At 39.7% G+C, this 22,938-nt stretch overlaps 5 protein-coding genes across 7 annotated transcripts; 3 read left to right on the forward strand and 2 right to left on the reverse strand.

Moving 5' to 3' along the window:
• Positions 1 to 154: 154 nt before the first annotated feature.
• On the reverse strand, positions 155 to 5,031 carry plekhb2 (pleckstrin homology domain containing, family B (evectins) member 2). Of its 2 annotated transcripts, none has more exons than XM_053430161.1 (8): positions 4,945 to 5,031; positions 3,998 to 4,048; positions 3,727 to 3,879; positions 3,516 to 3,618; positions 3,295 to 3,334; positions 2,811 to 2,897; positions 1,716 to 1,830; positions 155 to 1,518 (listed from the first exon to the last, which is right to left on the reverse strand). In XM_053430161.1, the coding sequence occupies exons 2-8, from the start codon at positions 4,032 to 4,034 to the stop codon at positions 1,382 to 1,384; spliced, it is 672 nt and encodes a 223-aa protein (XP_053286136.1). In that variant the 5' UTR covers positions 4,035 to 4,048; positions 4,945 to 5,031; the 3' UTR covers positions 155 to 1,381. The 2 variants fall into 2 exon arrangements, with proteins under 2 accessions (XP_053286136.1, XP_053286135.1); XM_053430160.1 differs by lacking the exon at positions 4,945 to 5,031 and adding an exon at positions 4,685 to 4,938.
• On the forward strand, positions 4,973 to 9,139 carry ing5a (inhibitor of growth family, member 5a). Its single transcript, XM_053430159.1, has 9 exons — positions 4,973 to 5,116; positions 5,257 to 5,456; positions 6,536 to 6,607; positions 6,732 to 6,898; positions 7,067 to 7,178; positions 7,269 to 7,368; positions 7,547 to 7,682; positions 7,776 to 7,837; positions 7,984 to 9,139. The coding sequence occupies exons 2-9, from the start codon at positions 5,420 to 5,422 to the stop codon at positions 8,021 to 8,023; spliced, it is 726 nt and encodes a 241-aa protein (XP_053286134.1). The 5' UTR covers positions 4,973 to 5,116; positions 5,257 to 5,419; the 3' UTR covers positions 8,024 to 9,139.
• Positions 8,044 to 10,835, reverse strand: cep19 (centrosomal protein 19). The gene is made up of 2 exons (XM_053430164.1): positions 10,499 to 10,835; positions 8,044 to 9,693 (listed from the first exon to the last, which is right to left on the reverse strand). Exons 1-2 carry the CDS (start codon positions 10,626 to 10,628, stop codon positions 9,347 to 9,349), a joined length of 477 nt encoding a protein of 158 aa, XP_053286139.1. The 5' UTR covers positions 10,629 to 10,835; the 3' UTR covers positions 8,044 to 9,346.
• A 191-nt stretch (positions 10,836 to 11,026) lies between these two features.
• Positions 11,027 to 13,064, forward strand: pigx (phosphatidylinositol glycan anchor biosynthesis, class X). The gene is made up of 6 exons (XM_053430158.1): positions 11,027 to 11,225; positions 11,514 to 11,595; positions 11,683 to 11,818; positions 11,942 to 12,155; positions 12,418 to 12,518; positions 12,641 to 13,064. The coding sequence occupies exons 1-6, from the start codon at positions 11,162 to 11,164 to the stop codon at positions 12,779 to 12,781; spliced, it is 738 nt and encodes a 245-aa protein (XP_053286133.1). The 5' UTR covers positions 11,027 to 11,161; the 3' UTR covers positions 12,782 to 13,064.
• Positions 13,065 to 13,471: 407 nt separating this feature from the next.
• pak2b (p21 protein (Cdc42/Rac)-activated kinase 2b) lies at positions 13,472 to 22,527 on the forward strand. Of its 2 annotated transcripts, none has more exons than XM_053430148.1 (15): positions 13,472 to 13,844; positions 14,698 to 15,068; positions 15,170 to 15,276; positions 15,384 to 15,534; positions 15,876 to 15,907; positions 16,014 to 16,127; positions 16,259 to 16,391; positions 16,506 to 16,569; positions 18,774 to 18,822; positions 19,184 to 19,296; positions 19,449 to 19,566; positions 19,677 to 19,776; positions 19,870 to 20,066; positions 21,160 to 21,297; positions 21,438 to 22,527. In XM_053430148.1, exons 2-15 carry the CDS (start codon positions 14,879 to 14,881, stop codon positions 21,522 to 21,524), a joined length of 1,593 nt encoding a protein of 530 aa, XP_053286123.1. In that variant the 5' UTR covers positions 13,472 to 13,844; positions 14,698 to 14,878; the 3' UTR covers positions 21,525 to 22,527. The 2 variants fall into 2 exon arrangements, with proteins under 2 accessions (XP_053286123.1, XP_053286121.1); XM_053430146.1 differs by having other exon boundaries at positions 13,472 to 13,830.
• Positions 22,528 to 22,938: the final 411 nt, after the last annotated feature.

A 22,938-nucleotide genomic window follows, 5' to 3' on the forward strand; every position in this document is an offset into this window, starting at 1 on the left:
GCTCACCCTGTTTTCAATGTGACCATCTAATGTGTCTTTATTTAAGAGTTTCTTCTGGTGTTTATTGAGGTCACTTATTGGTTACATGAATAAAGCGTAACATGCTCATTTGCACTTTTGTTCTCACATTTAAATAAACACAAAACAGGTGTCATTTTATTTTAAATGCAGGGTCAGTTATTTAATTAGTACATTTGATAAGATAAATACAATTTATTTTACATAAATTTATGACCTGTAGAAAAATGACACCAGTGTTACACTGCTAATACAATCTGATCATTTGTAAAACTGAAATCATTTGTCTCGTACATCTCGTCAGTTAGTGCCATTAGAAGATACCATGAAGATATGCAGCGTCTTGAAAAGCAGATCAAAGTGTTACACATTTGGCAAAGTTACTGTTTTTAATCGAATAAATAAACTCATCATTAGGATGAATAATGGAAATGAAAAATATTCAAGTCATTTAATGTAAAAATGTATAACTTATTGAAATGTGGCTATATCTCAAGGGACTGATCAACCTGATACGTATTTTGGGTAAATTGAAATGAAAAGAAAATACCACTTCACAAGAAATGAAAAGTTGGACTCGACAGCTGCCAATGAAAAATTAAGGACCATAAATAACACAAGCAAATATACATATGAGTCAACAGGAGTGACGTCCCTTTTCACTTTAAAGCACATAATGTAAAAGCCAGTGTTTCCTCATACAAACTTATTTGTGGTGAAGACAACATCATACGTCCATCTCGACCAATGTGCTACAGTGAAAGTGATTATTGCTTTGTGTGTGCGCGTGCATTCCTCCAAACACAACTCTCATCTCTGCCGCCACAAATAACCTCTGGAGCTGAGGAAACACTGCAAACTCCAAACATGAGTAAAACTAAATCAAATAGGGTACTGTAAACACAGAAAAACAAAACCTGCATGTAAAAATTCATGGTTATGCAGTTATATTTCTGCGAATATAAAGGACAAATGTGCTCCATGATACAGAAACATAGCTGACTGAGACGTCAGCTGAGAGGACCTAAAGTGTACATAGGAAGAGAAGCATCTTTCCTGCCATTCAAATAACTCTTAAAGTGAATAACTTGTATTTTTGGTTAAAAACATTCATATTGAGACAACACAGAGGGAGAGGGACACTGCCACACAGGGCGTAAGAGAAAGTGCTAACAGTATTTAATTTGTGTATAGGACATATAGGGAGTAGTTTGCCTGCCCATCACAATCATGCTTCATCGATGGAAGTAGCCAAACAGACATATTTCACTCCAACTCATGTAAGGGCACGTAGAAGAAGCCTAAGGCTGTGCAGACGGGGGGGGGGGTACAATGTGCTACTAGTTATAAGTTAGTCAAGATACTAAAAAACGGAGAAGAGAGAGCCGAGTGCCAAACCGGTGGCCGCTCCAGCGAGCATGCCCAAAGCTACATCTCCTCCGTCATCACGCTGGCGTTCCCGAATAATGACGTGGTTCCCTCCAGGAGCAGCATACCCACCTAGAAGGAAAAGAGCAAAGGGATGTCCCATTCATGTTTGCGGCGATGAGATTTAAAGTAGCTTAAATGAACTCTTTGCTCTTTTCTAATCAGAAGGTCCAGGTTTGATGTCATCAGTTCATCCAACAGCAGCCACATGTGCTACCTTTCATTCAGTGTAATGGTTTACATTTACACATGTGCTGACAAATATTTACCTTGGTACTGATAAGGATAAGCAACAGCATAGGGCTGCCCATCAGCAGAGTATACAATCTGGGTTGCATGTGGAGGAGGTGCAGCGTAGTCTCCATACGGGCCAGGAGCATAAGGCTGGTGAAAAAGACAAAGAAAGAAAGCTTTTAAAACTTCTCTATTCATTCTCTATCGGGTGGAAGTACCAACAAATGCAGTTCAGTGTATTTTAATTTACAGGTAAGTTCCCTAATATTTCTTATTTACTTTACCAGTAGATGGCAGTACACCCCAGCGTTGCATGTTTTTATGTAGTCTTTTTTTTACTTTCTAACAAAGTATATACAGCAATTTATTGTCATTTCCAGTGTAAAAATATGAATATAAAACAATCATATTATGCTAAGTACATTAACATAAATGCAGTTCATTTTTGGTTAAAATCCCTTTAAAGAGGCAAATAAAAAAGCATTTTACTATTTATAATTGTACTTTAGTTCCATAGCCGAGCTGGAAATGTAATCAAATATTCAACTCTGCCAAGGAGGTTATGTTTTCACCTCTGTCTCTTAGTTTGTTGGTTGGTTTTTATGTTTGCTTGTTTATAAGCAAGATTACACAAAACAATTTAATGGATTACCACAAAACTTAGGAAGGAATGATGCAATATGGGTCAGGGAAGAACCCATTACATTTTGGTATAGATCCTTATCAGGTTGGAAGAGCAAGGACTTGCTTTACTTTCATCAACATTGTGAGGGTGTCTTTTTTTGACAGTTTCAGTTTTTTCGAAAATATTTCAAATTATTATTGGCAAATTCAGATACAACTGATATCTAAGAGTGTGTGTAATTTGGTGCGGCTTGATTTAATTAGAGGGGACTCTACTGAGTGTTCCTTTAGTTTATATTAAAAAACACAATGCATAGTTACATTTTATCTATAAACAGTGACTTGATGTTAAAAAACAATTCTTGAATAATAACGATATTAAACAATATTAAATAAAATAAATATTGGGGGAAAATCGGGTTCACCATCCCAAAACAGAGTTGAACCAAACTACTGTTTAAAAACATGCATAAATAGTTGACATCTGTCATGCTTACGCTTATTACCTGAGGTGGGGGTGCATATTCTGAGTAGGGGGGTGGAGCAGATGCCATTACTTCCTGTGCATATCCGATCTGAGGAGAAGTGACCACCTTAAAATATAAAACAACAAAATCAGTCTTCCCTGAGGGTTGAGAATGTGCACTAACAAAACTGAGCCACATGACATTAAATCTAAACTGTATAGGATTCCAACTAAATAATTTGAAAAAAGTTCCCTGATGTTCGATTGAGGTTATAATTGTATTAAGATACTATGACAAATAAGAATATGAGAGTTGTCTGACAAAAGTAAGCAACAATTAGGAAAAATATCTTTGTCCACCAATCTTGCATTCTGAGCCTTAAACATGGAAATGTTAATAAAATGATATTTTCTAGCAGCTTGTGTCAGAGCTGATTTCTCTAAAAAAAAAATTAAAGAAATCTTCATATTCTGATAAAACAAAAGGCATAAACAGAGTAATTTGAGCCATGGCAGACACTTACTGCATTAATTCTGGCATCCTGAAGTGCCATGGTCCATGCCCTGCAGCAAAAGTGGAAACCATGTCATATTTTAATTACATTAATGCATGCGCTAAAAATTAAAACACAGAATACCTCAAACTAATACTTAACATCAACTTAGACAACAGAGACACAAAATACAGTGGCCAAGATAATTCAGCAAACTGATATTAAGACTCAGCATGCAAGTGTTGTCTTACAGAGCATCATCTGCACTGTCTGCACAGAGGCTGATGACCCGTCCATCTCTGCACACTATTTGGAGCAGAGCATCACGCATCTTCCCCTCCGGTGGGTTCAGCTCTGAGGGGGACAGACCATAGAGGGCGGCAGAGTTAAATGCATGAGCAGCTGGTGGTTGATACTGTAAATATGGAGCCACTAACAGGCCATGCAACCCATGATAAGTACCTTGACATGCTGCAGAGCTGCGAATGTTGATGCAGTCCACCCTCATGTGAATATCATCCTCCATGTCACGGCGTTGTTGATCATTGTAGAAGACGAGTCGTCCATCAGCCCACAAGTCAAACCAGTTTCTCTTCCACCGGCGCAGTATGGTACCTTAAATATGGTCACATTAAAACTGAATCTACCTATACTGAAACCTGAACCACACAGTATGTCACAGCTCCTCAACCATGTGGATCAGACGTTTGACTCTGTATGCACGGACACTCACTTTGCCGATGGAGCCAGCCACTCTTCACCATAGCCATCTTGGAAGCAACACCTACAACAATGCAAAATAAATACATAAGATACAGTATTTGTTATCTTAATGGAGCAATCTCCGGTCTTGGGACAGGGCGAGGCCGAGTCACACACACCTCGTGACTGTTCACGATGCTGGCCTCTGTCCACAAACACATTATCAGACCAAAACATAATCTCTGTGACAAGAAGTGAACAACAGTCTTGTTTCAAGTCAACACAGTAGCTATTCACGAGGTTGGAAACCCCCGTGGTTCTTCATTAGAGCATCAGTAGAGGTTAACGTAGATCACTGTCAATAGGAATTCAACTTCCTTCATAATCTTAATGATGTTCTGCTACTGCTAGCCTAGTGACTGGTGTTAGCTTCAAGTAACTGCAGAGCATGTGTGAATATGTCACCTTATTGGGTATCAATTTGAACGATTCGATACCCAATAAGGTTTGAACTGGTTTTGTACACCTGCTAATATAAGCACAACAACGTAGTAATAGTTTGTGTTTATATTATGGTACCAAAGCTAGCATTAGCCGAAGTTAGCTGGCGTTGTTGTGATGAGCACGTCAGTAGCAGGTTGATCCACTGGTTCAGTGCTAACTCGTTAGCTGAACACTAACTAACTGTTGGTGAACAGAGTGAGGGTCGCTTACTTACTCGCTTGTTATTGTGTTTGGAGAAAAGCTGAAACCTTTGTCGAAGACGCTGCAAACACGGATGTGAGATGTGAAAGAGAAACGACGATGCTACCCTCGGAGAGAAATAAAAAAGCCGATGACCCGAGAGGACTCGGTCCGTTCACTGCGGTTATTATCACGTCTAAAGTTCCCGTTATCCCCGCCCACGGAGCATCGTCACTCTGTCCCAGTCTCTGCGGGCAGAGGAGGGGGCGCTTGTTTGTTGTTGTTTGTATATACCTGAGGTGTCAGCTGACTGTGTTGGAGCAGCAGAAAGTGCGAGTTAAGGCGGAGAGGGAGCGCTCCTTTTATGTCACCTTACATCTCTTTGCCCTCACATGGTGGACGATCTTCGTGCAAACAGCTGTTCATCTCACTGAGGCGGGGTAGATCAGGGAAATCAAGCGCTATAGTAAGCATATAAGTTGGGATAAATGTTATCCGCAGTACATGCGAGTAGCTGAGTTGTATCGTGTGTATCTGTGTGTGTTTGTGCGCTGGATGGAAACTTATTCTGATTGTTTACAGCCTTATCTTTATCCCCGCCCACAGGGGAGGCCTGCAGACACAATCGAGTATCTCCAACCCACTGACCGGCGGGCGACCCAGGGTTAGAAAACAAGCCCGACAGCTCCCCAACCATATATCTATGTCCCAACAGCCAACACTCTGAGAGCTAACCGGAGCAGCGCGAAAGCTAAGTAGCTAACTTGAAATGGCGACGGCGATATATCTGGAACATTATCTTGACAGTGAGTAACCTTGGTCACACTGCGTTTTTATCGGAGTTCTCCACATGTTGCTCTTGTTTGAAGTTGCTTTAGTTTGACTGTATCGGAGACTTTTTCGCGGGGTGGGTCACTGACAGGTACAGGCGCACTGCGTTAGCAAGTAGCTCTTTGCTCACTGACGTTAGCTTGCTAGCTAAGTGATTAGCATCGTGGAATAAAGTTTGACAAACTCATGTGTGGTGATAAATTCACTCCGGGGCTAGGGCCATAACCATCAAGACCAGTGCTGCACAGTTAAAGTGGGTGGTGAGCCCGTGAGCGGATAATGTTTACTACTTGTTCTGTCACATTGGTGTAGCTACCAGCGAGATAACAGTGCGGTATAACATGTCAGCTTCAACTTTTTGAAACCGTGTCCATTTAAGTCAACATGGGTGTTTTGCATCAGGGTAGTGGACCGCCTTGTATTTGCAACCTGTTGGTTACCGCGTTTCATTTCCCCGTGTTCACGTAACCATTTACGCGCCGGGGCGGGGTCTGTGAAGTGCGTCACATTGTAACGTATACGAACTCGAACGGTAACGCCGAGGGAGAGTGGGTGATATCATTATAACGGTTTGATCACTGCCTACCACCCTACGTTTCCTTTTGAACTTAATAAAGTACTCTGAGAGCAGTAAATGCGCGTTCAACTCACAGCTAGCGTACGTTTTAAAACAGATACATGAATACAAAGTACAATATGCTGTTTATTTTTGTACCACACTTTTATTTTGTATCTGAGTTGATTCATCTATAGTTTGCAGTAATTTTTTTAATATTCTCCCTTCTTAAGACTTACTCTATTTTTTTTCCGTTTGTTAATCAACAGCATAGACTCAGTCTCATTTATTAAAAACAAGTAGGATTGATTTGATGTGGTCACCTTTGAGTTGAAATTATATATTACAAATAACTGCAAGTTTAACATTTAAAATCAGTTTAGGACAAGTAATAGTTGAATTGTAAAAGGAAACCTTGACACCACATGAGTTTATTGGGGGAATAAAGCGCATTGTATGTCCTCATTCCCTTCATCCTATTGTCAATCTCTTCCCTAGGTATTGAAAACTTACCATGTGAGCTACAGAGAAATTTTACTTTGATGCGGGACCTGGACAATAGGACAGAAGGTGAGCATTTAGTCAAGTTGTTCATTCAAATGGTTCATGGATTTTAAGCCCCTGCACAAGCTTTGTCTACCTGCACCATCCATCCAAATTTCTCCAGCACTATAATGATCTTGTTGTTCTGCAGAAAAGAAAGGAGAGATTGACAAACTGGCTCAAGAGTACATAGTGAATGTGAAGAACTTGGCATCAGAACAGAGAGTGGAACATCTGCAGAAGATCCAAAACGCCTACAGCAAGTGCAAAGAATTTAGCGATGACAAAGTCCAGCTCGCAATGCAGACATATGAAATGGTAAACAGATATACTGGTATACATAAGGTTTTATTAAGTCAGTATGTTGATTATAACACACACACATACAAACAATGTGTTGATTACTTTTTTATAATGTATTACAATTTGAAAACAAAACTATATACACAGTAAAGCTCTTATCCACTTGAAACCTTTTTTCCATAGGTGGACAAACATATCTGCAGACTGGATGCCGATCTGGCACGGTTCGAGAACGAGCTAAAGGAGAAACTGGAAGTGAGCGGCTATGAAAGTGCAGAAGGAAGAGCACTGAAAAGTTAGTGGGACAACTAAAGGCTTTTATTCTAAGACATTGCAAATCCAATGTATACACATATTAACGTATATATATATTTTTTTTTCATAGAAGGTGATTCCAAGGGACTAAGAGAGAAACGTGGATCCAGGGGAAGGGGAAGGAAAATATCTGATGACGATTCTCCCAAGAAGAAAAAGATGAAAAACAGGTAACATGTTGCTAGAGGCTCAGTCAGGCCAGGCTGTTTACTACATGTGAATCTGCGATGCTCATTTTATCGATCTGAAAAGCCTGTATCATTCACACAGTCACTGTTCATTCAGCCTGCAAATGATTCGGAATTATGTTGAACTCAAATCATGCTCTTTGCTCTATTGGTCTTTCAGCCCAGACTTGAGCGATGCTCTCCTGCCCATGCAGCCGTCAGACGTTTTGGACATGCCAGTCGATCCCAATGAGCCGACTTACTGCCTGTGCCATCAGGTGTCATATGGGGAGATGATTGGATGCGATAACCCAGATGTAGGTTTCCGTCATTTTTATCTTTTGCTAGAATTTAAACTAACATTAGGTATTATGACAACCTGCAATCATTATTTTATGTTTTTTTTTCAGTGTCCAATTGAGTGGTTTCACTTCGCATGTGTTGATCTCGCCACAAAACCCAAAGGAAAATGGTAAGACTACTTTAAGGTAGTTAAAAGCAGATAAACTGAGAGATGTTCATACAAAGATATTGCATTGAATCACTTGTTATTTTAATATGGATAACACCTGATTGTTCTGTGTAAACACATATTTCCTCTCCTCTCAAATCCCTCAGGTTTTGTCCAAGATGCACCCAAGACAAGAAGAAAAAATGAGATTTTTATTTTCAGAAAAACAGAAATGATGTATGTATTTTTTTGTAGATTAATAGTGTAATATATATATTTTACCTTCTATCAATCTCCATAGAAATGTTGAGTCATACATCTTATTTTTAAAAGCCCAATCCGGATTTGGAGTATAGCTCCATTTGTGGCAACATCATCCAGCCTGTACTGGCTTTACTTTGTTTTTTCGACTGGATTTTAAGAGATCCTTTTTCCATTAGCTTTCAAATAACTAATTAACCTACAGTATGCCTTTTTTGTGTACTTTTGGTAAATTGTTCGGGATAGTGTAGTTAAAATGCACAAATCATTGCCAATCAAACTCATTCTCATTAAGTCATATACTATATACATATATATTGTCATAACCAACATACTCAGAAATCCTGGATTGTGGCTTTAGTATACTTGAAATGTCCATTTTATAAATACCTATTTTTAAATACGTTAACAGCCTGCTGAGAATATAGTTTTAAACGCCTAAATCCACAGAAATAATGGTGGTAAAAGGAATTATGTTTTCTGTTACTACCTCCTTAGGGAATACATCAGCACCGCATCAATGACTGCAATTAATACTGATGTAAGAAATTGTGTTTTTAATTAGCTTAAACCAAACAAGCAAAGCAATGTAAATTAATTCTTTACTTATTTTCTAAAAGACCTGCGACATTTTTGAATGTATTGTGGTACTAATGGTCAGTCGGTCAGTGTCTTGTCAGCTGAATGAGGTATTTAAGCACTTTGAGTGAAATTTCCCCTGAAGAGGTTTGATACTGCAGGCTTGGTTTCTCATCTAACACTCGGCCATAGTACATCGCTTCAAACCATATATGGAAATCTATACATATGCCTAAAATATATATACATATATATATTTTGTGTATGATGAAACTATTTTATGGAAGCTGTGTTTTTTCCAAAGATATAATTGTTGTATTACATATAGGTGAACGCTCAAATTTTATTTAATAGGATTTTAGCATCTTCTTTAATATTCTACTGTGAATATCCCTCATATAGATGTAAGCCACAAATAAAAGAGCCAAAGTCTTTGTATTTTGTAAAATTCAGTATTTTATACCAAATAAATATTCACTATTATTTATGCAGCATCTTTCTTTGCAGTTTGAGACGGAACATGTGTGTGAATTGATCAAAGGGCATTCACAAACTTGGAAGGGTTTTTTCATCTAATCTATGAATTATGTACCTTTTTATAAGTGGTACATAAGCTTCCAGATTGCAACAAAGTACAAAAACTACTATTCAATACTATATATAACCTGTATAAATAGGGGATGGGAACAGTTAAAATTCATTATCAGACTCGTCATCCCAGCTGCACTTTTCTCGGGTGGACTTGTTGAACTCCACTTCCAGGTCATAGACGAAGTCAGCATCATCTTTGCGCCTTCGGTTTTTCTCAAACAGTTCGTCCATTTGGCCCTTCTTGCGAGCCAGCTCCTCGTCGTCCAGTTTGTTCAGGTCTTGGTCGGGGTCCAGCTGGAACGAGGCGAGGCTGTGCTCCAGGCTGTGGCCCTGCATGTGATCTCGCAGGATGATGTGAAGCTTCTCGAGCTGGCTCTGAGACACAGCCTCCAGGTAGTCCCTGTGCCGAGGGTTGTTCTTCAGCCTCTCAGCAGCCAGGCTGTAGTCTGGAGGTTGAGAAGAGGAGACATCAAGAGTTCAAACACTGGAAGGAACAGTTTAAAGGATTGGATAAACCTTCTATGGGGATAACCCCCGGTCCTCCAGCTTTGTAAATATTTAGTATGTTTTTGTTGTAGCTTGGTGCTGCAGTTTCCTATTGAAGGTGATATAAACAGGTTGCCTCAATGATGGAAGTCTCAAATGTTGTTTTTTATGCAGGGCTCCGGACGGTATAAAACCTCCTAAATGATATGATCCTTGCGCGTAACACGTTGTCTTATTGGTCCATGTTCCCACTGATCTACAGTCAATTGAATTACAACAGGGTCATTACAAACTATCAAATCTGGAGCCTTCAGGGTCCCTAGGATTTTTGAGTCTAGTGGTAACCCTCTGTGCCTGACTGGTAATAAAATGTAACAAGAAAATTCCTTTCTAGAACTTTTGAATGTGTGCAGCGGGCTTCCTGCCGGGTCCGAAGACATCACAGATTCATTTGAAATATGACCACTGACACTCGTTCCTTTGATGAAAGCTCCCATTAAATCCCCCCCGCTGTTTTTCACAATATACGAGCGTGCCGTTTGGCAAAAGTCACAGCAAACCATTTTCGCCCGAGCCACATGTTCTTTGCATGTACGGAATTTATGGCAGAAGAATAATAATGACGACACAATAAGAAGTTTGGGGAATAATAATATATTTGCATGCATTGGTTTACTGCACACATCACATAATATATTTTGATAGATAACACTGGGATTGCAACAGTTGTGAGGTGTAAGTTGCAAAATTAACATCTGGTTTTACCTGAATATTTTGAGAAGTTCCGTAAAGGTATTATTCTCTTTCGTATCTTTTGGGTTTCCGTGTGTTGATAAATTAAAACTACGGCGGGAGGAGAGAACTTCACTCCACATCGCTTTGCCTCGTAAAGCATCCCTGTGTACGTCTCCTACAAACTTGGTTTCAACTGTGTTTTAGCCAAATCAATAGCGCATTTTAACCATAATATCTAATAGTCCACAATAGCATTTAACGATTGAGCCTGAAGCAACAAACTAACTAAATCGTATGGATTGAGACGTAACCGTTGCCCGTCCCCAGCGTTGGTCGATGTCAAATCTTTCAGCCTTCAGCGAAGCCTGTTTACATTTAGAGTAGACAAAAAATGTAAGCACAGTTTCACTCAATGTGAATATTATCATCAAATACAAACAAATCTAAACAGATATTTGGGCTTAAAATTTGCCTAAGACCATTTCCCCGTGAATGTGTTAGTTATATTTTTAGTCAGGCACTAGCGCAGCTTCCCTGGAATTACCAAAGGTCCCTTCTTTATTTCTTTTCCGTAAACAGCTCTCACTTATTTCCGGGTTCGGGAGTCAAACATGCTATAATCTAGTCAGAAGCTTATGATCAATACTATAAATAGTGTGTAAATAGGTCATTGAAATTCGCCATTAATATTTGATGTATTTGATATTGCTCTCTGTGTTGACCTGGTTAGCGACGTGTCAATGTTCTATCGAACAGGGTAAGATATATTGTTACACTGCTCAACTGTTGATAAAACTTTGAACTCAGTTTTGGTAAATTAGGATAAACATGATGTTGACAGGAATTCTCACTGTGCATCAAGAATGAAGCACATAGTTTAATTAAGGAGTTAATGTTGATGATCATCTTCTTAGTCAATGCCTTGTCCAAGTAAACAAAAGAGTAAATCTGACTATCTCCGTCATAATTGTTTATAGGATATATAAAAAGTGCTCTCTCTCTCGTATTGTCATCTTCATCAATGTAACCTGCACATTTTTTACAGACACAAAGGATTGTGATCTTCTGAAGCTGTGGCTTGACTCCACATCAGTGTCAGTGGAGCTTAGTAAACAGGGTTTCCACAGGTAAATGCTGGGCGGTCTTAATACTGGTAGAACTATGTTCAAGGCTTATTGTGAGTGAAATGAGTAAATGAGTTTTGTCCTGTTTAGGGAGGTAATAACCACTGTTGAGCTCAGTCCTGCTCTGCTCAGTAGTGTCAGAGCTTTGCTGGTTTATCGATGGCCTCAAGGTGTCTTCATCGATCCGTACCAGCTCGCATCCCTGAGAGATCAAAGGGATTGGCAGGTGAAACTCATACACGGAAAATCGTGTTACCTTCGATAAATACCACACAACTTAACAGAAACTAGCAAATTGTGGATATAAATATGTCTAACCACATTCACCACGTTTGTTGCTTTTTGTAAGATATTGCTCAATTCAGCCATTGACCTCGAGGTGCCTGCTGAAAAGACTTCAGGATTTGTCAGCTATGTATTTCCAACACCTGATGATCCAATTCCCAGCCTGCTAAAAGTAACGATTCCAATACATGGCCGCTACCATGAGGCGTCTTCAGTTGGGAAAACATTTACATCGGTCGACATCCAACCTCCTGAGCTGCTGCTACGGGATGACAAATGTAAGTGGGTCATTTTTATACTGTGGGTCCATACGCTTTCGTTCTCAGAAACAAGTAATTCAAATGTTTTAACACTTAACTCCAGCTTGGAAATCAATATTTCAGCTCGTTGAGCAGTAAAAAATGCTAATAAAAAGTTATTAATAAAGTTTGACTATATGTCTATAACTTCATTATAAAGGCTCTACACATGTGTTGTTATTGACGGAGACAAAAATTGATAATGGTATAGTGTTAATCTAAAAGTATTTTTTTCTTCCAGGTTTGCAGCTTGACAACTTGGAGCCTTACACTGTTGTGGAGGCCCCCTGCACTGTAGACAACTCAAGCACTTGTTCATGGGTTAAAATCCAGCAGCATCAGGTGCTTCACTGAAAATCTTCTCAAAATGCTGCGTGTAAAAAAAAAGGTTCTAACTTTTTTTCATTAGACTAATTATCTATTGTTTCTTTTTTTCCCATTCAAAAATGTCTTATATCCTGCAGCGTGGCCCCGTGAGTTTACAGATCCCAGTAGGTGACCGGTCACTGGTGATGCCTGTGTGCGGTGGAACTCTTCTGGTCACAATGATCTGCTGTGTGGTTCTGTCCAGATACATGTGGAATCATCAAATTATGCAGCGATGATCAGCATACCTCAATTGTATACATAATTGTATAGTTTTGTCTGATTCTGGGAACATTATGATATTATTAGGATCATCAACGTCAAATAGGCATTAAGAGATGCATATTGGGGCCAGGTATAAAATAGTTTGTTTAACTTACAGTATTGTAACTACAACCTTTATGCTTATGTAAATTGTTTTTTATAAAGTGTTTTGAGATTCTGTGTTTAAACAGAGGAACATTACAGACGTACACAAGGCTGCTGTAAATAAATCAAGTACATGCATGTTCATGGATATCATTTTTGCCCCTTGTTTCCTTGTGTTTTCAAGTTTGCTCCAACACAGGTCAAATGTCACAATCACCTACAGAACAACAAAGGGATGAATGGGAAATATATATATTTTTTAGATCTACAGAATTAAATTTGACCCATTTAAACATATACACCATATATGGATATATTACATTGATATACCATTGAACTGGATGACTGATGACACAAATTTTATGCAATAAAAGTGTGTATCATGATTATCAAATTTCATAATTTCACACTACCACGCCTTGGTCCAGTTTGCATAAATGGCTAAGCAGGACCTGGGGTTTTATACTTTTATACTCCAGATAAAGTTGTATATTAACCAGCCTCTCCCTCACAGTGTAAATGAACTGGATGACCTAAAAGGCTTTCGAGCTAGTCAGTTTCCTGAGTGTGATGGTGTGTAGAGGTGTTGTCAGTTTTATCAGAGCAGACAGGCTGTGATATCTGCACTCAGATAGACACCAATCCTTTGAAACCCTCAGTACAGACGGAATAGGCTGCGGCAGGGCTGGGTCTGTAGTTCCGCTTCCCCGTCGCCATAGCGGAATTATCCAAGGGCCCAACAGATAGAAGAAAAGTTGAATTGTAAATAGTTGCAGTGGCGTGTCCTCTAGGTGATCTGTGCGCGGTGTGAGCCGGGCGGCGCCCACATGTTCCACAGGAGGTGCTTTTGACGGACTGACGGAGGTTCAACGGAGCGTCGAGGATCGTCCAGGAGTAAAGTTCTGTTCAAGTTTAGCTGGTGAGGAATCTCCGGTGAGCTCCGCTGCTCCTGCTCCGTTAGCCTGGCAATTAAAGCTCATCCGCGCTAGGTAGCATGCTAGCTACTTTACACTTGTGTTTTCTCAGCCATATCTTCACAATGTTAACTTCTTCAGGGAGGAAACTTCACTTTTAGCTACAACACCAGTTTGGTGTTAGCCGAGCGCTTAACGCTCCTCCATAAATATTGCAGAGGCTAATGTAGCTTATCGTGCTAACGCTAGCACACTTGTTGGCCAAGTGCTTCATGCTAGCATTAGCCTGCTAGCCGCCCCTAATGTTACACATTTGAAGGACACTTTTCAAGCTACAGGTGCCGATATACGAGGAAACAATTGACTAAACGGCAACGTGTGGCCTCGGTTCATTTTGGCAAGATGTAACATTGTTAGCTTTTCATTTCTGCATCTAATACAGTGAGAAGAGTAACTAATTATTCTCTTAGTTCATCTGGGCTCATCTTTGAGGGAAACTTGGCTAAATAGAAAGTAGTTAGCTAAAAAAAATAATTGTCAACATGTCTCAGACCAACACTGGACTCGGAAAAATCAAAGATGTTTCATGATGAGCTGTGTTTACTGTTGCAGCTCCTCCAACAACAACAGTGTCTCCTTTAAAAAGTCATTAGTAAAGATGTTTGTGGACATAGTGCACAAATAGACAAAGTAGACAAGACGGTGGAGGATTTAAAGCAGAGAAGTTGCACCTTGTGTCTGTGAAAGATAGAAACATGTTGTGTTGAGTGTAGCTCCTACAGTAGGAAGTAGCTCCTTAATATTACTCAGCATGCATGCTGTATTTGTTATCTTCTTACAATGTGTGTTGTCTTTGTCACATATTCTCCCAGGTACGACCTGGTGCTTCCTGTCCCTTCTGCACCTCCTCTCATTGTGCATGAGCACACCTGAGCCTCATGCGGATGTGAGCCCCACTCACTCCCCCTCTGTTTGCCGCCCTCTCCATCCTTGCCCTGTTGTGTTCCCTGGCCTGGTTAGCCCTGTGAGGCTCTCGAAAAACTTAAAACAATAATGTGTGATAACGGAGACCCTGAGGATAAACCTCCAGCCCCTCCAGTCAGAATGAGCAGCACCATCTTCAGCACCAGCTCTGGCAAAGACTCCCTTTCAGCCAACCACAGCTCTAAACCCCTGCCTTCTGTGCCTGAAGAAAGGAAACCTCGTAACAAGATCATCTCAATCTTCTCTGGGGCTGAAAAGGGTGAGATCAAGGATCGGGCACCACCGAAAGAAAACATTCTAACATGACGGTACTGTAGTGTTTTTTTTTTTTCAGTCTAAAGGTTGTTCTGCCACTTTCAGGTGCCCGAAAGAAAGACAAAGATAAAGAGCGTCCAGAGATCTCTCCACCTTCAGATTTTGAACACACCATACACGTTGGGTTTGATGCTGTCACAGGGGAGTTCACTGTGAGTTTTCCATGTTGGGATAATTTTTTTCCTTCCACTAACTTCTACTTTATGGTACACAATATTTTACCATTTTGATCCGCTTCTCATATATTTTTCAAACACAGGGTATGCCAGAGCAATGGGCTCGATTACTCCAGACCTCAAACATCACCAAGTCAGAGCAGAAGAAAAACCCTCAGGCCGTGCTAGACGTTCTTAAGTTCTATGACTCCACGGGCAACGGTCGCCAGAAGTACCTCAGCTTCTCATCCTCTGGTGAGTTAGATGGTAGATTTAGGTTCTGTTTGGTCCTTTACATCGTCACATGGAATAATGTAATGCATTTTTTGTTCAGTTGAGGATATTGATTGTGAGGTTGTTCTACTAAAACCAATAAATAAAAGACTTGTTTTTGTAGTTACATGTTAAATATTGCTTTAAATGTTACCTTCACGTTGTCAACAGGAATTTCATCGATCTTACCTTATGTAATACAGTGATTAAACTGGCAGTACAATGTGTTGCACTGGAAATGAAGTGCTAGTTTGATACGTGACCACGTATAGGTAAAAAACACTCCCTTTCTTTTTAAAAGCTCCTCTTTTTTTCATTCACAGAAAAAGACACATTCACCACAGGACCTCCGTCTGTAAGTATCGCACGACTTTTGAAAGGCACATGAATTCTATTGTTTGTTTTTTCATTCTGTTCTACTTTGAAGAAATTACAAACTTTCTTTTCCCGTTCTGAATTAGCCTGTGAAAAAAGGCAGTGAACCTTCATCTCCAAATATCAAAGACATTGATGATGATGACGATGATGAAACTCCTCCTCCTGTTGTGGCACCAAGACCAGAATACACCAAGAGTGTAAGTGACCTGCCATCAAAATAATTATGTTTGGGAATCAATGTAAAATGTACGAATTGCATTTTCTTAGGAGTTCTTTGTGTACTTATATTTATATATCAGTTTGGTTATTTTTGGGGTCTGTTTCATAGGTGTATACTCGCTCTGTCATTGACCCCATCCCTGCACCAAGCACGTGTCCGGATGGAGATTCTGCCTCCAAGGCTGCAGACAGACAGAAGAAGAAGAACAAGATGTCTGATGAGGAGATAATGGACAAACTGAGTAAACCTCCTTTGTCATATAAATATATTATAACAATACAGCAGTTTAAATGTCCCCTATCACATTGTTTGTCATTTTCATATATGCTTCATGTGATTTGTCTGTGGCTCATAGGAACCATCGTCAGCATTGGAGATCCCAAGAAGAAGTACACCAGATATGAAAAAATTGGGCAGGGGTGAGTGCATATTCAGCTGTTTTCAATATAACCTGCAATAGGATGTATGTTTCAGTAATGCCTTCATAAAATACTTAATTGTCTCAACAAGAACTATTTGGTCCCCAAGCCCTGGTTCTCTAATTTGCATGGCTTTGACTTTATTGAGTGTTAGGCCCCACTAAGGTATAACTTAAACTTCTTAATGCTGACAAAGCTTTTTTAAATTAAGTTTATATTTGATTTAGCGTTAAGCCAAGTCACTGTGCCAAGAACAAATATGTGAACCATTTGTAATTATCATCTGTTTTTTTGTATCACTTGATCGTATTTGAACTTTTGGAAAAAGCTGAGCATTTGGATTTACAGATGAAAACCAGTTTTGAGTGAAAGATTTTCCAGCATCATCAGTTTAAAGACACTGACTGTGATAGGCTTGTTTAATTTGCCATATCATTAAATGGTTCATAAGAAGGCTCTCTCTCTCTATTTATTTATAAATATATATGTATAGAAAAGGCACCCGAAAAGACAAGCCTTAAAATCATTGCAAAAAAAGTAATTTGCCACCTATGATTAGAAGTCACTGTATGAACACTTGTTCTTACAGTTTGTTGTACAACAGCTTCCTCACTTTTGGCCCAAGGTTTGTTCTAAAGCGACATGAATCCACATGTAAAGGTTCTTTGAGAATAAGAAATTAATCATATTGTGAAACTTCTCATAACCATGGGAAGGAGGTCTAAGAGCATCATTAGAATACTGCCATACTACAAAGAGTAAGCACAGCCATCCTTGAAAAATGATAGTGTACAGAAATTGACCATTTCCTTAATATTGTTAGCATTGAAACACAGATTCTGACTTAGCATATGTGTTATCTGAGGAAACTGGTGTTTCGGTGAGTTATCAGAAAGTGCAGAGGACAGGTAAATCTGTAGCACTACGGACGATGTAGGATGAAAACAATTAGTCGTGAACCGAATGGAAAAACTGTTGCCAAAGAAAGTGAAAAGAAGCCTCATGAATATAAGCATCATGACATACACTAGTCAGATGGTTACGTCACAGTGCTGACTATGAAACATTGAGGTGTGCTGATATGGGACTGCATGAGTACAAAAGGTAACAGGCAGATTTCATGTATAGACAGCACAGGGAAAGCAAGTTTGTGTAACAAAATACTGAATGAAAAGACTGTGTACTGACTTGTGTTGCAGGTTTTTATCAAAGTAAATGTTTTTCAGACTGATTGGCTTCAGTCTTCTTTAAACAGATATTTGTATTAAATTGGTAGGATCTGAAATTATTAGTGGTACACAAGGCATGCACTTTTTATAACCTGTGTGCAAAATTTACCGTCTTGAGAAAAACATTTTTTAAATTATAGTTCCCAAGTCAGTAACATTTCCAGTGTTGGAAAGGATACTATATTCTATATACGTATTCTGAATACTTGGATTACTTCCACATTGAATTGTATTTTATAAGTATTGGAATGCGGCGTTGTTATAGTCAGTGGAGCAGCAGCAGTTTAAGCTCTGTGTGTTAAGCTCCGGATGCGGCGGGCCAGTTGGATGTGCTGGAAGGGCAGCGTGCGGATCAGCAGCTCTGTAGATTCCCGTTCATGTCCGGGTGGTCGTGCAGCGGTATGGAGGCGCCGGGCCTCAGCAGGATCACCCCCATGCTGAACACCTCCGTCTCGCAGATGTGCATGTAGGTGACCGGGGGGCTCTGGAGCCTCGCCGCCCCGGAGCACTGCTTGCTTTTCCGGGGAGCGATTTTCAGGTCCGCCGCCCGCACAGCTGTCAGCAGCGGGATGAGCTCACTCTGTGAGTCCGCCACGTCGGCCGAAGACTTTAGGACCCTGTAGGTGATGCAGCCTTGCTTCGCTATCTTCTTGATCAGAGGAGTTTTGTGGTCCTGCGGCATTCTTGCTGCGGGTGAGGACAGCCGCCCAGTGCCCTACTCTCTTTCGCACGTTTTAATCGCGCACGTTGCGATTAGAAAATCGCGTTTTATCATATCGCGATTTTATCGCAAATGCAATTAATCGTTCAGCCCTAGTATACTCAGTTTAAATGAATACTAGCTACAAACAGAGGGTCATCTGTTTTGCGTGCAAACCTGGAACCTTTCTGTCCAGTAGATCTGCAGACATGCTTGAGTGGAGAGTTTGTTGAAATGTGCATTGAAGTAAACTGGTCTTGTCATTTTTCTGACAGGGCGTCAGGAACAGTATTCACAGCAATTGATGTTGCCACAGGACAGGAGGTAAGAAGTGATGGACAGTGTAACTTAACCAGCAACACAGTGACGTAATGTAGTGGATCTGATTGTGATACTTGAGTTACAGAGAGAATACGAACATACATACATTATTTTAGTGACACGGCAACTAGTGAGGACAAATCAAATTATGCAAGCTACATAAGAAACTCATTAACAATCTACACAATAGTTATTACTATACCAACTATTATGCAAGACCTACATACAAAGTGCTTAAATATAAAGTCACAGAATCAGACAAAGGTGATTTTAAAAATGTACACACATCAGAGCAGGAGATTATTTCATATTTATGAATTTGGTTCATTCAAACCATGTGATCTCTTACCCTGCCTTGCAACAGGTTGCCATTAAACAGATTAACCTACAAAAGCAGCCAAAGAAGGAGCTGATCATCAATGAGATTCTAGTGATGAAGGAGATGAAGAACCCCAACATCGTCAACTTTGTAGACAGGTAAGAGTCAGTGTGAACCCACAGCCTGACATTTAATGATGATATCATTTAAAGAAGTGATCACTTAAACAAGGTTGGATTTGATTTGGTCTGGATTGTAATGTTCTGTTACCTTCTTGATTGTTTGATGTGTATTTTGGTGTGCTTGTCAGTTTCCTTTTGGGGGAGGAGCTGTTTGTGGTGATGGAGTACCTGGCTGGTGGTTCGCTGACAGATGTGGTTACAGAGACCTGTATGGACGAGGCCCAGATAGCAGCTGTCTGTCGAGAGGTAAAGTTCTCTTTAAATGCAGGGTTTATATAAAAAAAAACTATAACTTAACTCTCAAAAAAGCTTTATGTTCAATAAACTATTTGCTCTTGTCTTCTCCATACCTGCAGTGTTTACAAGCATTGGAATTCCTACATGCGAACCAAGTCATCCACAGAGACATCAAAAGTGACAACGTGTTACTTGGCATGGACGGCTCCGTCAAATTAAGTAAGTGCTGCACAGCTCTCATCAGAACGCCTCATAAACTTTCAACACCTTGTCCCTTCACTGTGACGACGTATTAACTCTTCTGTACGACAGCCGATTTCGGCTTCTGTGCCCAGATCACTCCCGAGCAGAGCAAACGCAGCACCATGGTTGGGACGCCTTACTGGATGGCTCCTGAGGTGGTGACCCGGAAGGCTTATGGGCCTAAAGTAGACATTTGGTCACTGGGTATTATGGCCATTGAGATGGTCGAAGGAGAGCCTCCCTACCTGAATGAGAACCCACTTCGAGTGAGTAGACAGCGTTTTCCATCCTCTGAGTGTTGTAAGAGGAGGCAGCCAGAATGTGTTACTTACTTTAATCTTGGTTATATAACGTGCTCATTACCGGAACATCTCTCATTTAAAACACTTTGCAATGAGATATCTCGGTCTAGAAGCACAGTGTAATGTTTATAATCACTACAGATATGTTAGTGTTTTTATGTTGATATCAAGATCCAAAATGGTGAGTGACTAATAGAGGAGTCAATCTTCCTCTTCATCCCATTAGTATTTAATGTCAATTTTTTTTTTTATATTCTAAATGTTAATGTCATTTTTCATAACATTTTGCCTATTAGACGTGCCTCAAGCATGCTGCTCCTCTAGAGATTCGGGATATTCTTTCTTGGAATGAGCGTAAACAAAACCATATTGCACACAGCAGGCACATTCCCAGGTTGACACACACCCATGTGCGAGCAGCAGCAGATCAGCAATGCTGAGTCAGAGCAAACACATAATTCAGATATAATAAAAACACACATTTCAATAGTAGTTCAAATATACGCTTAAAAGTGCCCTTATAAGATATTATATTGGCTAAAACTTCATTAACAGAAGTTTAAATAATTATTTTGTCTGATTTATGCAATCATGTTTGTTGTGTATGATTTTGGGATGAGACATTACACACCTGTTAACTAAAAGAAAGACAGTGGTGGGTGGCCAGGTTTTAGTCTGGACGGACAGAAACAGAGATGTTTTGGAACGATGATGTACATACTCGCTCCCACAACTGCTTTCTAATTGGGTCTTTTTGGTGACAACGTAGAATTCGCTGGTTTGTCAGGCTTCTATCAAAGTATTGAACAACCTGATCTATAATTTGCCTTTTACAAGTCTCTTCATTGCAAAAACACTTAAAACCTGTCAGTACTTCATTGCCAACTTTTTGCAGCCCATTATCTTATCACATGCTTTATGTTGTTGGCTTTTGTAAGGTCAAAAGGCTTGACTGTTATTGAGCTCATTATTAAAAGATGGCCAATTTTAAGTGAATTGTTTCCTTTTACTAGATTTCACAGTTCTTTGTGTTTTCTCTCATCGTTCCCTTTGCCAGGCGTTATACCTGATCGCCACGAACGGCACACCCGAGCTTCAGAATCCCGAGAAGCTGTCACCAGTTTTCAGAGATTTCCTCAACCGATGCCTGGAAATGGATGTCGAGAAAAGAGGAGGAGGCAAAGAGTTGCTGCAGGTCATTAACTTTTCCTTTTACTGGATCTCTTTCATTTAAATCTACAATGGATTCATTAAGATAACACTTGAATTTACTCTATCTTCTCCCTCTCCTCCTCTTCTCCTCTTCTCCTGGTTGATTTTATTCCTGTTGTGCAGCATCCGTTCCTGAAGCTGGCGAAGCCTCTGTCCAGCCTCACGCCTCTCATCCTGGCAGCCAAGGAGGCCATGAAGGGCAATCATTAGCTGATGAAACTAGCTCCCATGCCTTCCCATGCTGTGCACAGATATGTGCCAACCATTTAGAATTTGTGCCAGACAATAGGCTGAGATTGACTTGCCGCTCTTGATGCACCAGCCTTACAAGCCCTGACAAACCTCACTGTGAAGAAGACCAAAAATATAGAGCACAACCCCACCGCTGTCCATATGAACTCTACTCTCACTCAGATGTCAGAAGACAAGTCAAACTCAAGTGCTTAGTTTCAGAGTCAGTAGTAGTTGTTTTTGTACAACAGATCACCTGGTGACATGTTAGGGCTAGGTTTGTATTTAACTTGGAATGAAGAAGACGCCTAGTTCAGTTTAGTTTTTTAATCAACTGCCTTAAACAAATGCAAAATGTTGCCTAATGTATTGTTGATTGGGTCAGTGCCTCTTTTCCCGTGATTTTTACTACCTTTGTAATTTAGCTTTTCAGCTTGTCGGTGTCTTAGTTTTTTTGATACTTGAATTTCATATGTGTCCCCTTCTTCCGTACTGGGTCTCATTCAAAGAACACTCTTGCTATTTCCACATCGACCCGTGTTTAATGGACATTTTCTCTCATCAATTTTATAGGAAACATTTCAGTGCATTTGCATCATGAACATTTGTCGTGTTTGTGTTGATAAGACTGATAGACCTTCTGTACCAGTTTTTCCCCTGTATCATTAGACTCCTGTTATCAGAGGTGCACCTTACAGGCAAATCAAATTGTTAGATTGACAGGGTTTATACTTTCTTCTCTATTGTTATTAAAAATTATTATTGTATGTTGAAATCTGTCCTTTGTGTTCTTCTGGACTAAACAAATTGCTTTCTCCATGTGTATATTGTGTACTTAATAATTACTTTGACAAAAAACAAAAACTATTGGCCTTATTCTGATTAGCTGTCGAAGGCTGGTAAAGGCCATTTGTTTTCTTTTTCTCATCTGAATGACTAACATCTTTGTCTGTGCACTCAAAATAAATGCATCTGTTCTTGCTTTTGTGTTCTGGGTGTGAACGTGAAAATAAATATAGACTAGTGTAAGCAGTGCTGTAGATAATTAACGGTTTGCCCTATCTGTACTCATGCCATACCATTTTTAAATGGAATTAAGAAGTGGTTTGATGAAAAATTTCTATTTTTGATTGGAATAAAACTATAACTATGCGGTTTAGTCATTTAGAATTGCTGAAATTGTGTGAAAATATTATAGGTAAGAAAGTTAAAGAAAAAGTATGATCTTGAGTAATATTTATCCGATGATGAATGTTGCTGATAAATCTTTATGGGCTTTGAGAGAAGAAAGGAAATAAAAACCATGGGAAGGCCATTATCTTGAAAGGTGACTATTCTGATACTTATAACAAGCTGATTCTCAACAGGTAGTGAGGATCCATATGTTTTATAT

The sequence above is a fragment of the Pleuronectes platessa genome, chromosome 9 (genome assembly GCF_947347685.1).
Source record: "Pleuronectes platessa chromosome 9, fPlePla1.1, whole genome shotgun sequence".
In the NCBI taxonomy this organism is placed as follows: Eukaryota; Metazoa; Chordata; class Actinopteri; order Pleuronectiformes; family Pleuronectidae; genus Pleuronectes; species Pleuronectes platessa.

Bases quoted from the DNA above. Each gene is read 5' to 3' on its own strand.
- pigx (XM_053430158.1), top strand. From the start codon at position 11,162: ATGTATTTGATATTGCTCTCTGTGTTGACCTGGTTAGCGACGTGTCAA. The intron at 11,819-11,941 runs GTGAAACTCATA...GCTTTTTGTAAG, and splicing joins GAGATCAAAGGGATTGGCAG to ATATTGCTCAATTCAGCCAT. The intron at 12,156-12,417 runs GTAAGTGGGTCA...TTTTTCTTCCAG, and splicing joins GCTGCTACGGGATGACAAAT to GTTTGCAGCTTGACAACTTG.
- ing5a (XM_053430159.1), top strand. From the start codon at position 5,420: ATGGCGACGGCGATATATCTGGAACATTATCTTGACA. The intron at 7,179-7,268 runs GTTAGTGGGACA...TTTTTTTCATAG, and splicing joins AGAAGGAAGAGCACTGAAAA to AAGGTGATTCCAAGGGACTA. The intron at 7,369-7,546 runs GTAACATGTTGC...TTGGTCTTTCAG, and splicing joins AAGAAAAAGATGAAAAACAG to CCCAGACTTGAGCGATGCTC.
- plekhb2 (XM_053430161.1), bottom strand. From the start codon at position 4,034: ATGGCTATGGTGAAGAGTGGCTGGCTCCATCGGCAAA. The intron at 3,335-3,515 runs GTAAGACAACAC...CTTTTGCTGCAG, and splicing joins GACAGTGCAGATGATGCTCT to GGCATGGACCATGGCACTTC. The intron at 1,519-1,715 runs GTAAATATTTGT...TTTTCCTTCTAG, and splicing joins TTATCCTTATCAGTACCAAG to GTGGGTATGCTGCTCCTGGA.
- cep19 (XM_053430164.1), bottom strand. From the start codon at position 10,628: ATGCTTTACGAGGCAAAGCGATGTGGAGTGAAGTTCTCTCCTCCCGCC. The intron at 9,694-10,498 runs GTAAAACCAGAT...CTCAACCTCCAG, and splicing joins GAACTTCTCAAAATATTCAG to ACTACAGCCTGGCTGCTGAG.
- pak2b (XM_053430148.1), top strand. From the start codon at position 14,879: ATGTGTGATAACGGAGACCCTGAGGATAAACCTCCAGCCCCTCCAGTC. The intron at 19,297-19,448 runs GTAAGAGTCAGT...TGTGCTTGTCAG, and splicing joins ATCGTCAACTTTGTAGACAG to TTTCCTTTTGGGGGAGGAGC. The intron at 20,067-21,159 runs GTGAGTAGACAG...TCCCTTTGCCAG, and splicing joins TGAATGAGAACCCACTTCGA to GCGTTATACCTGATCGCCAC.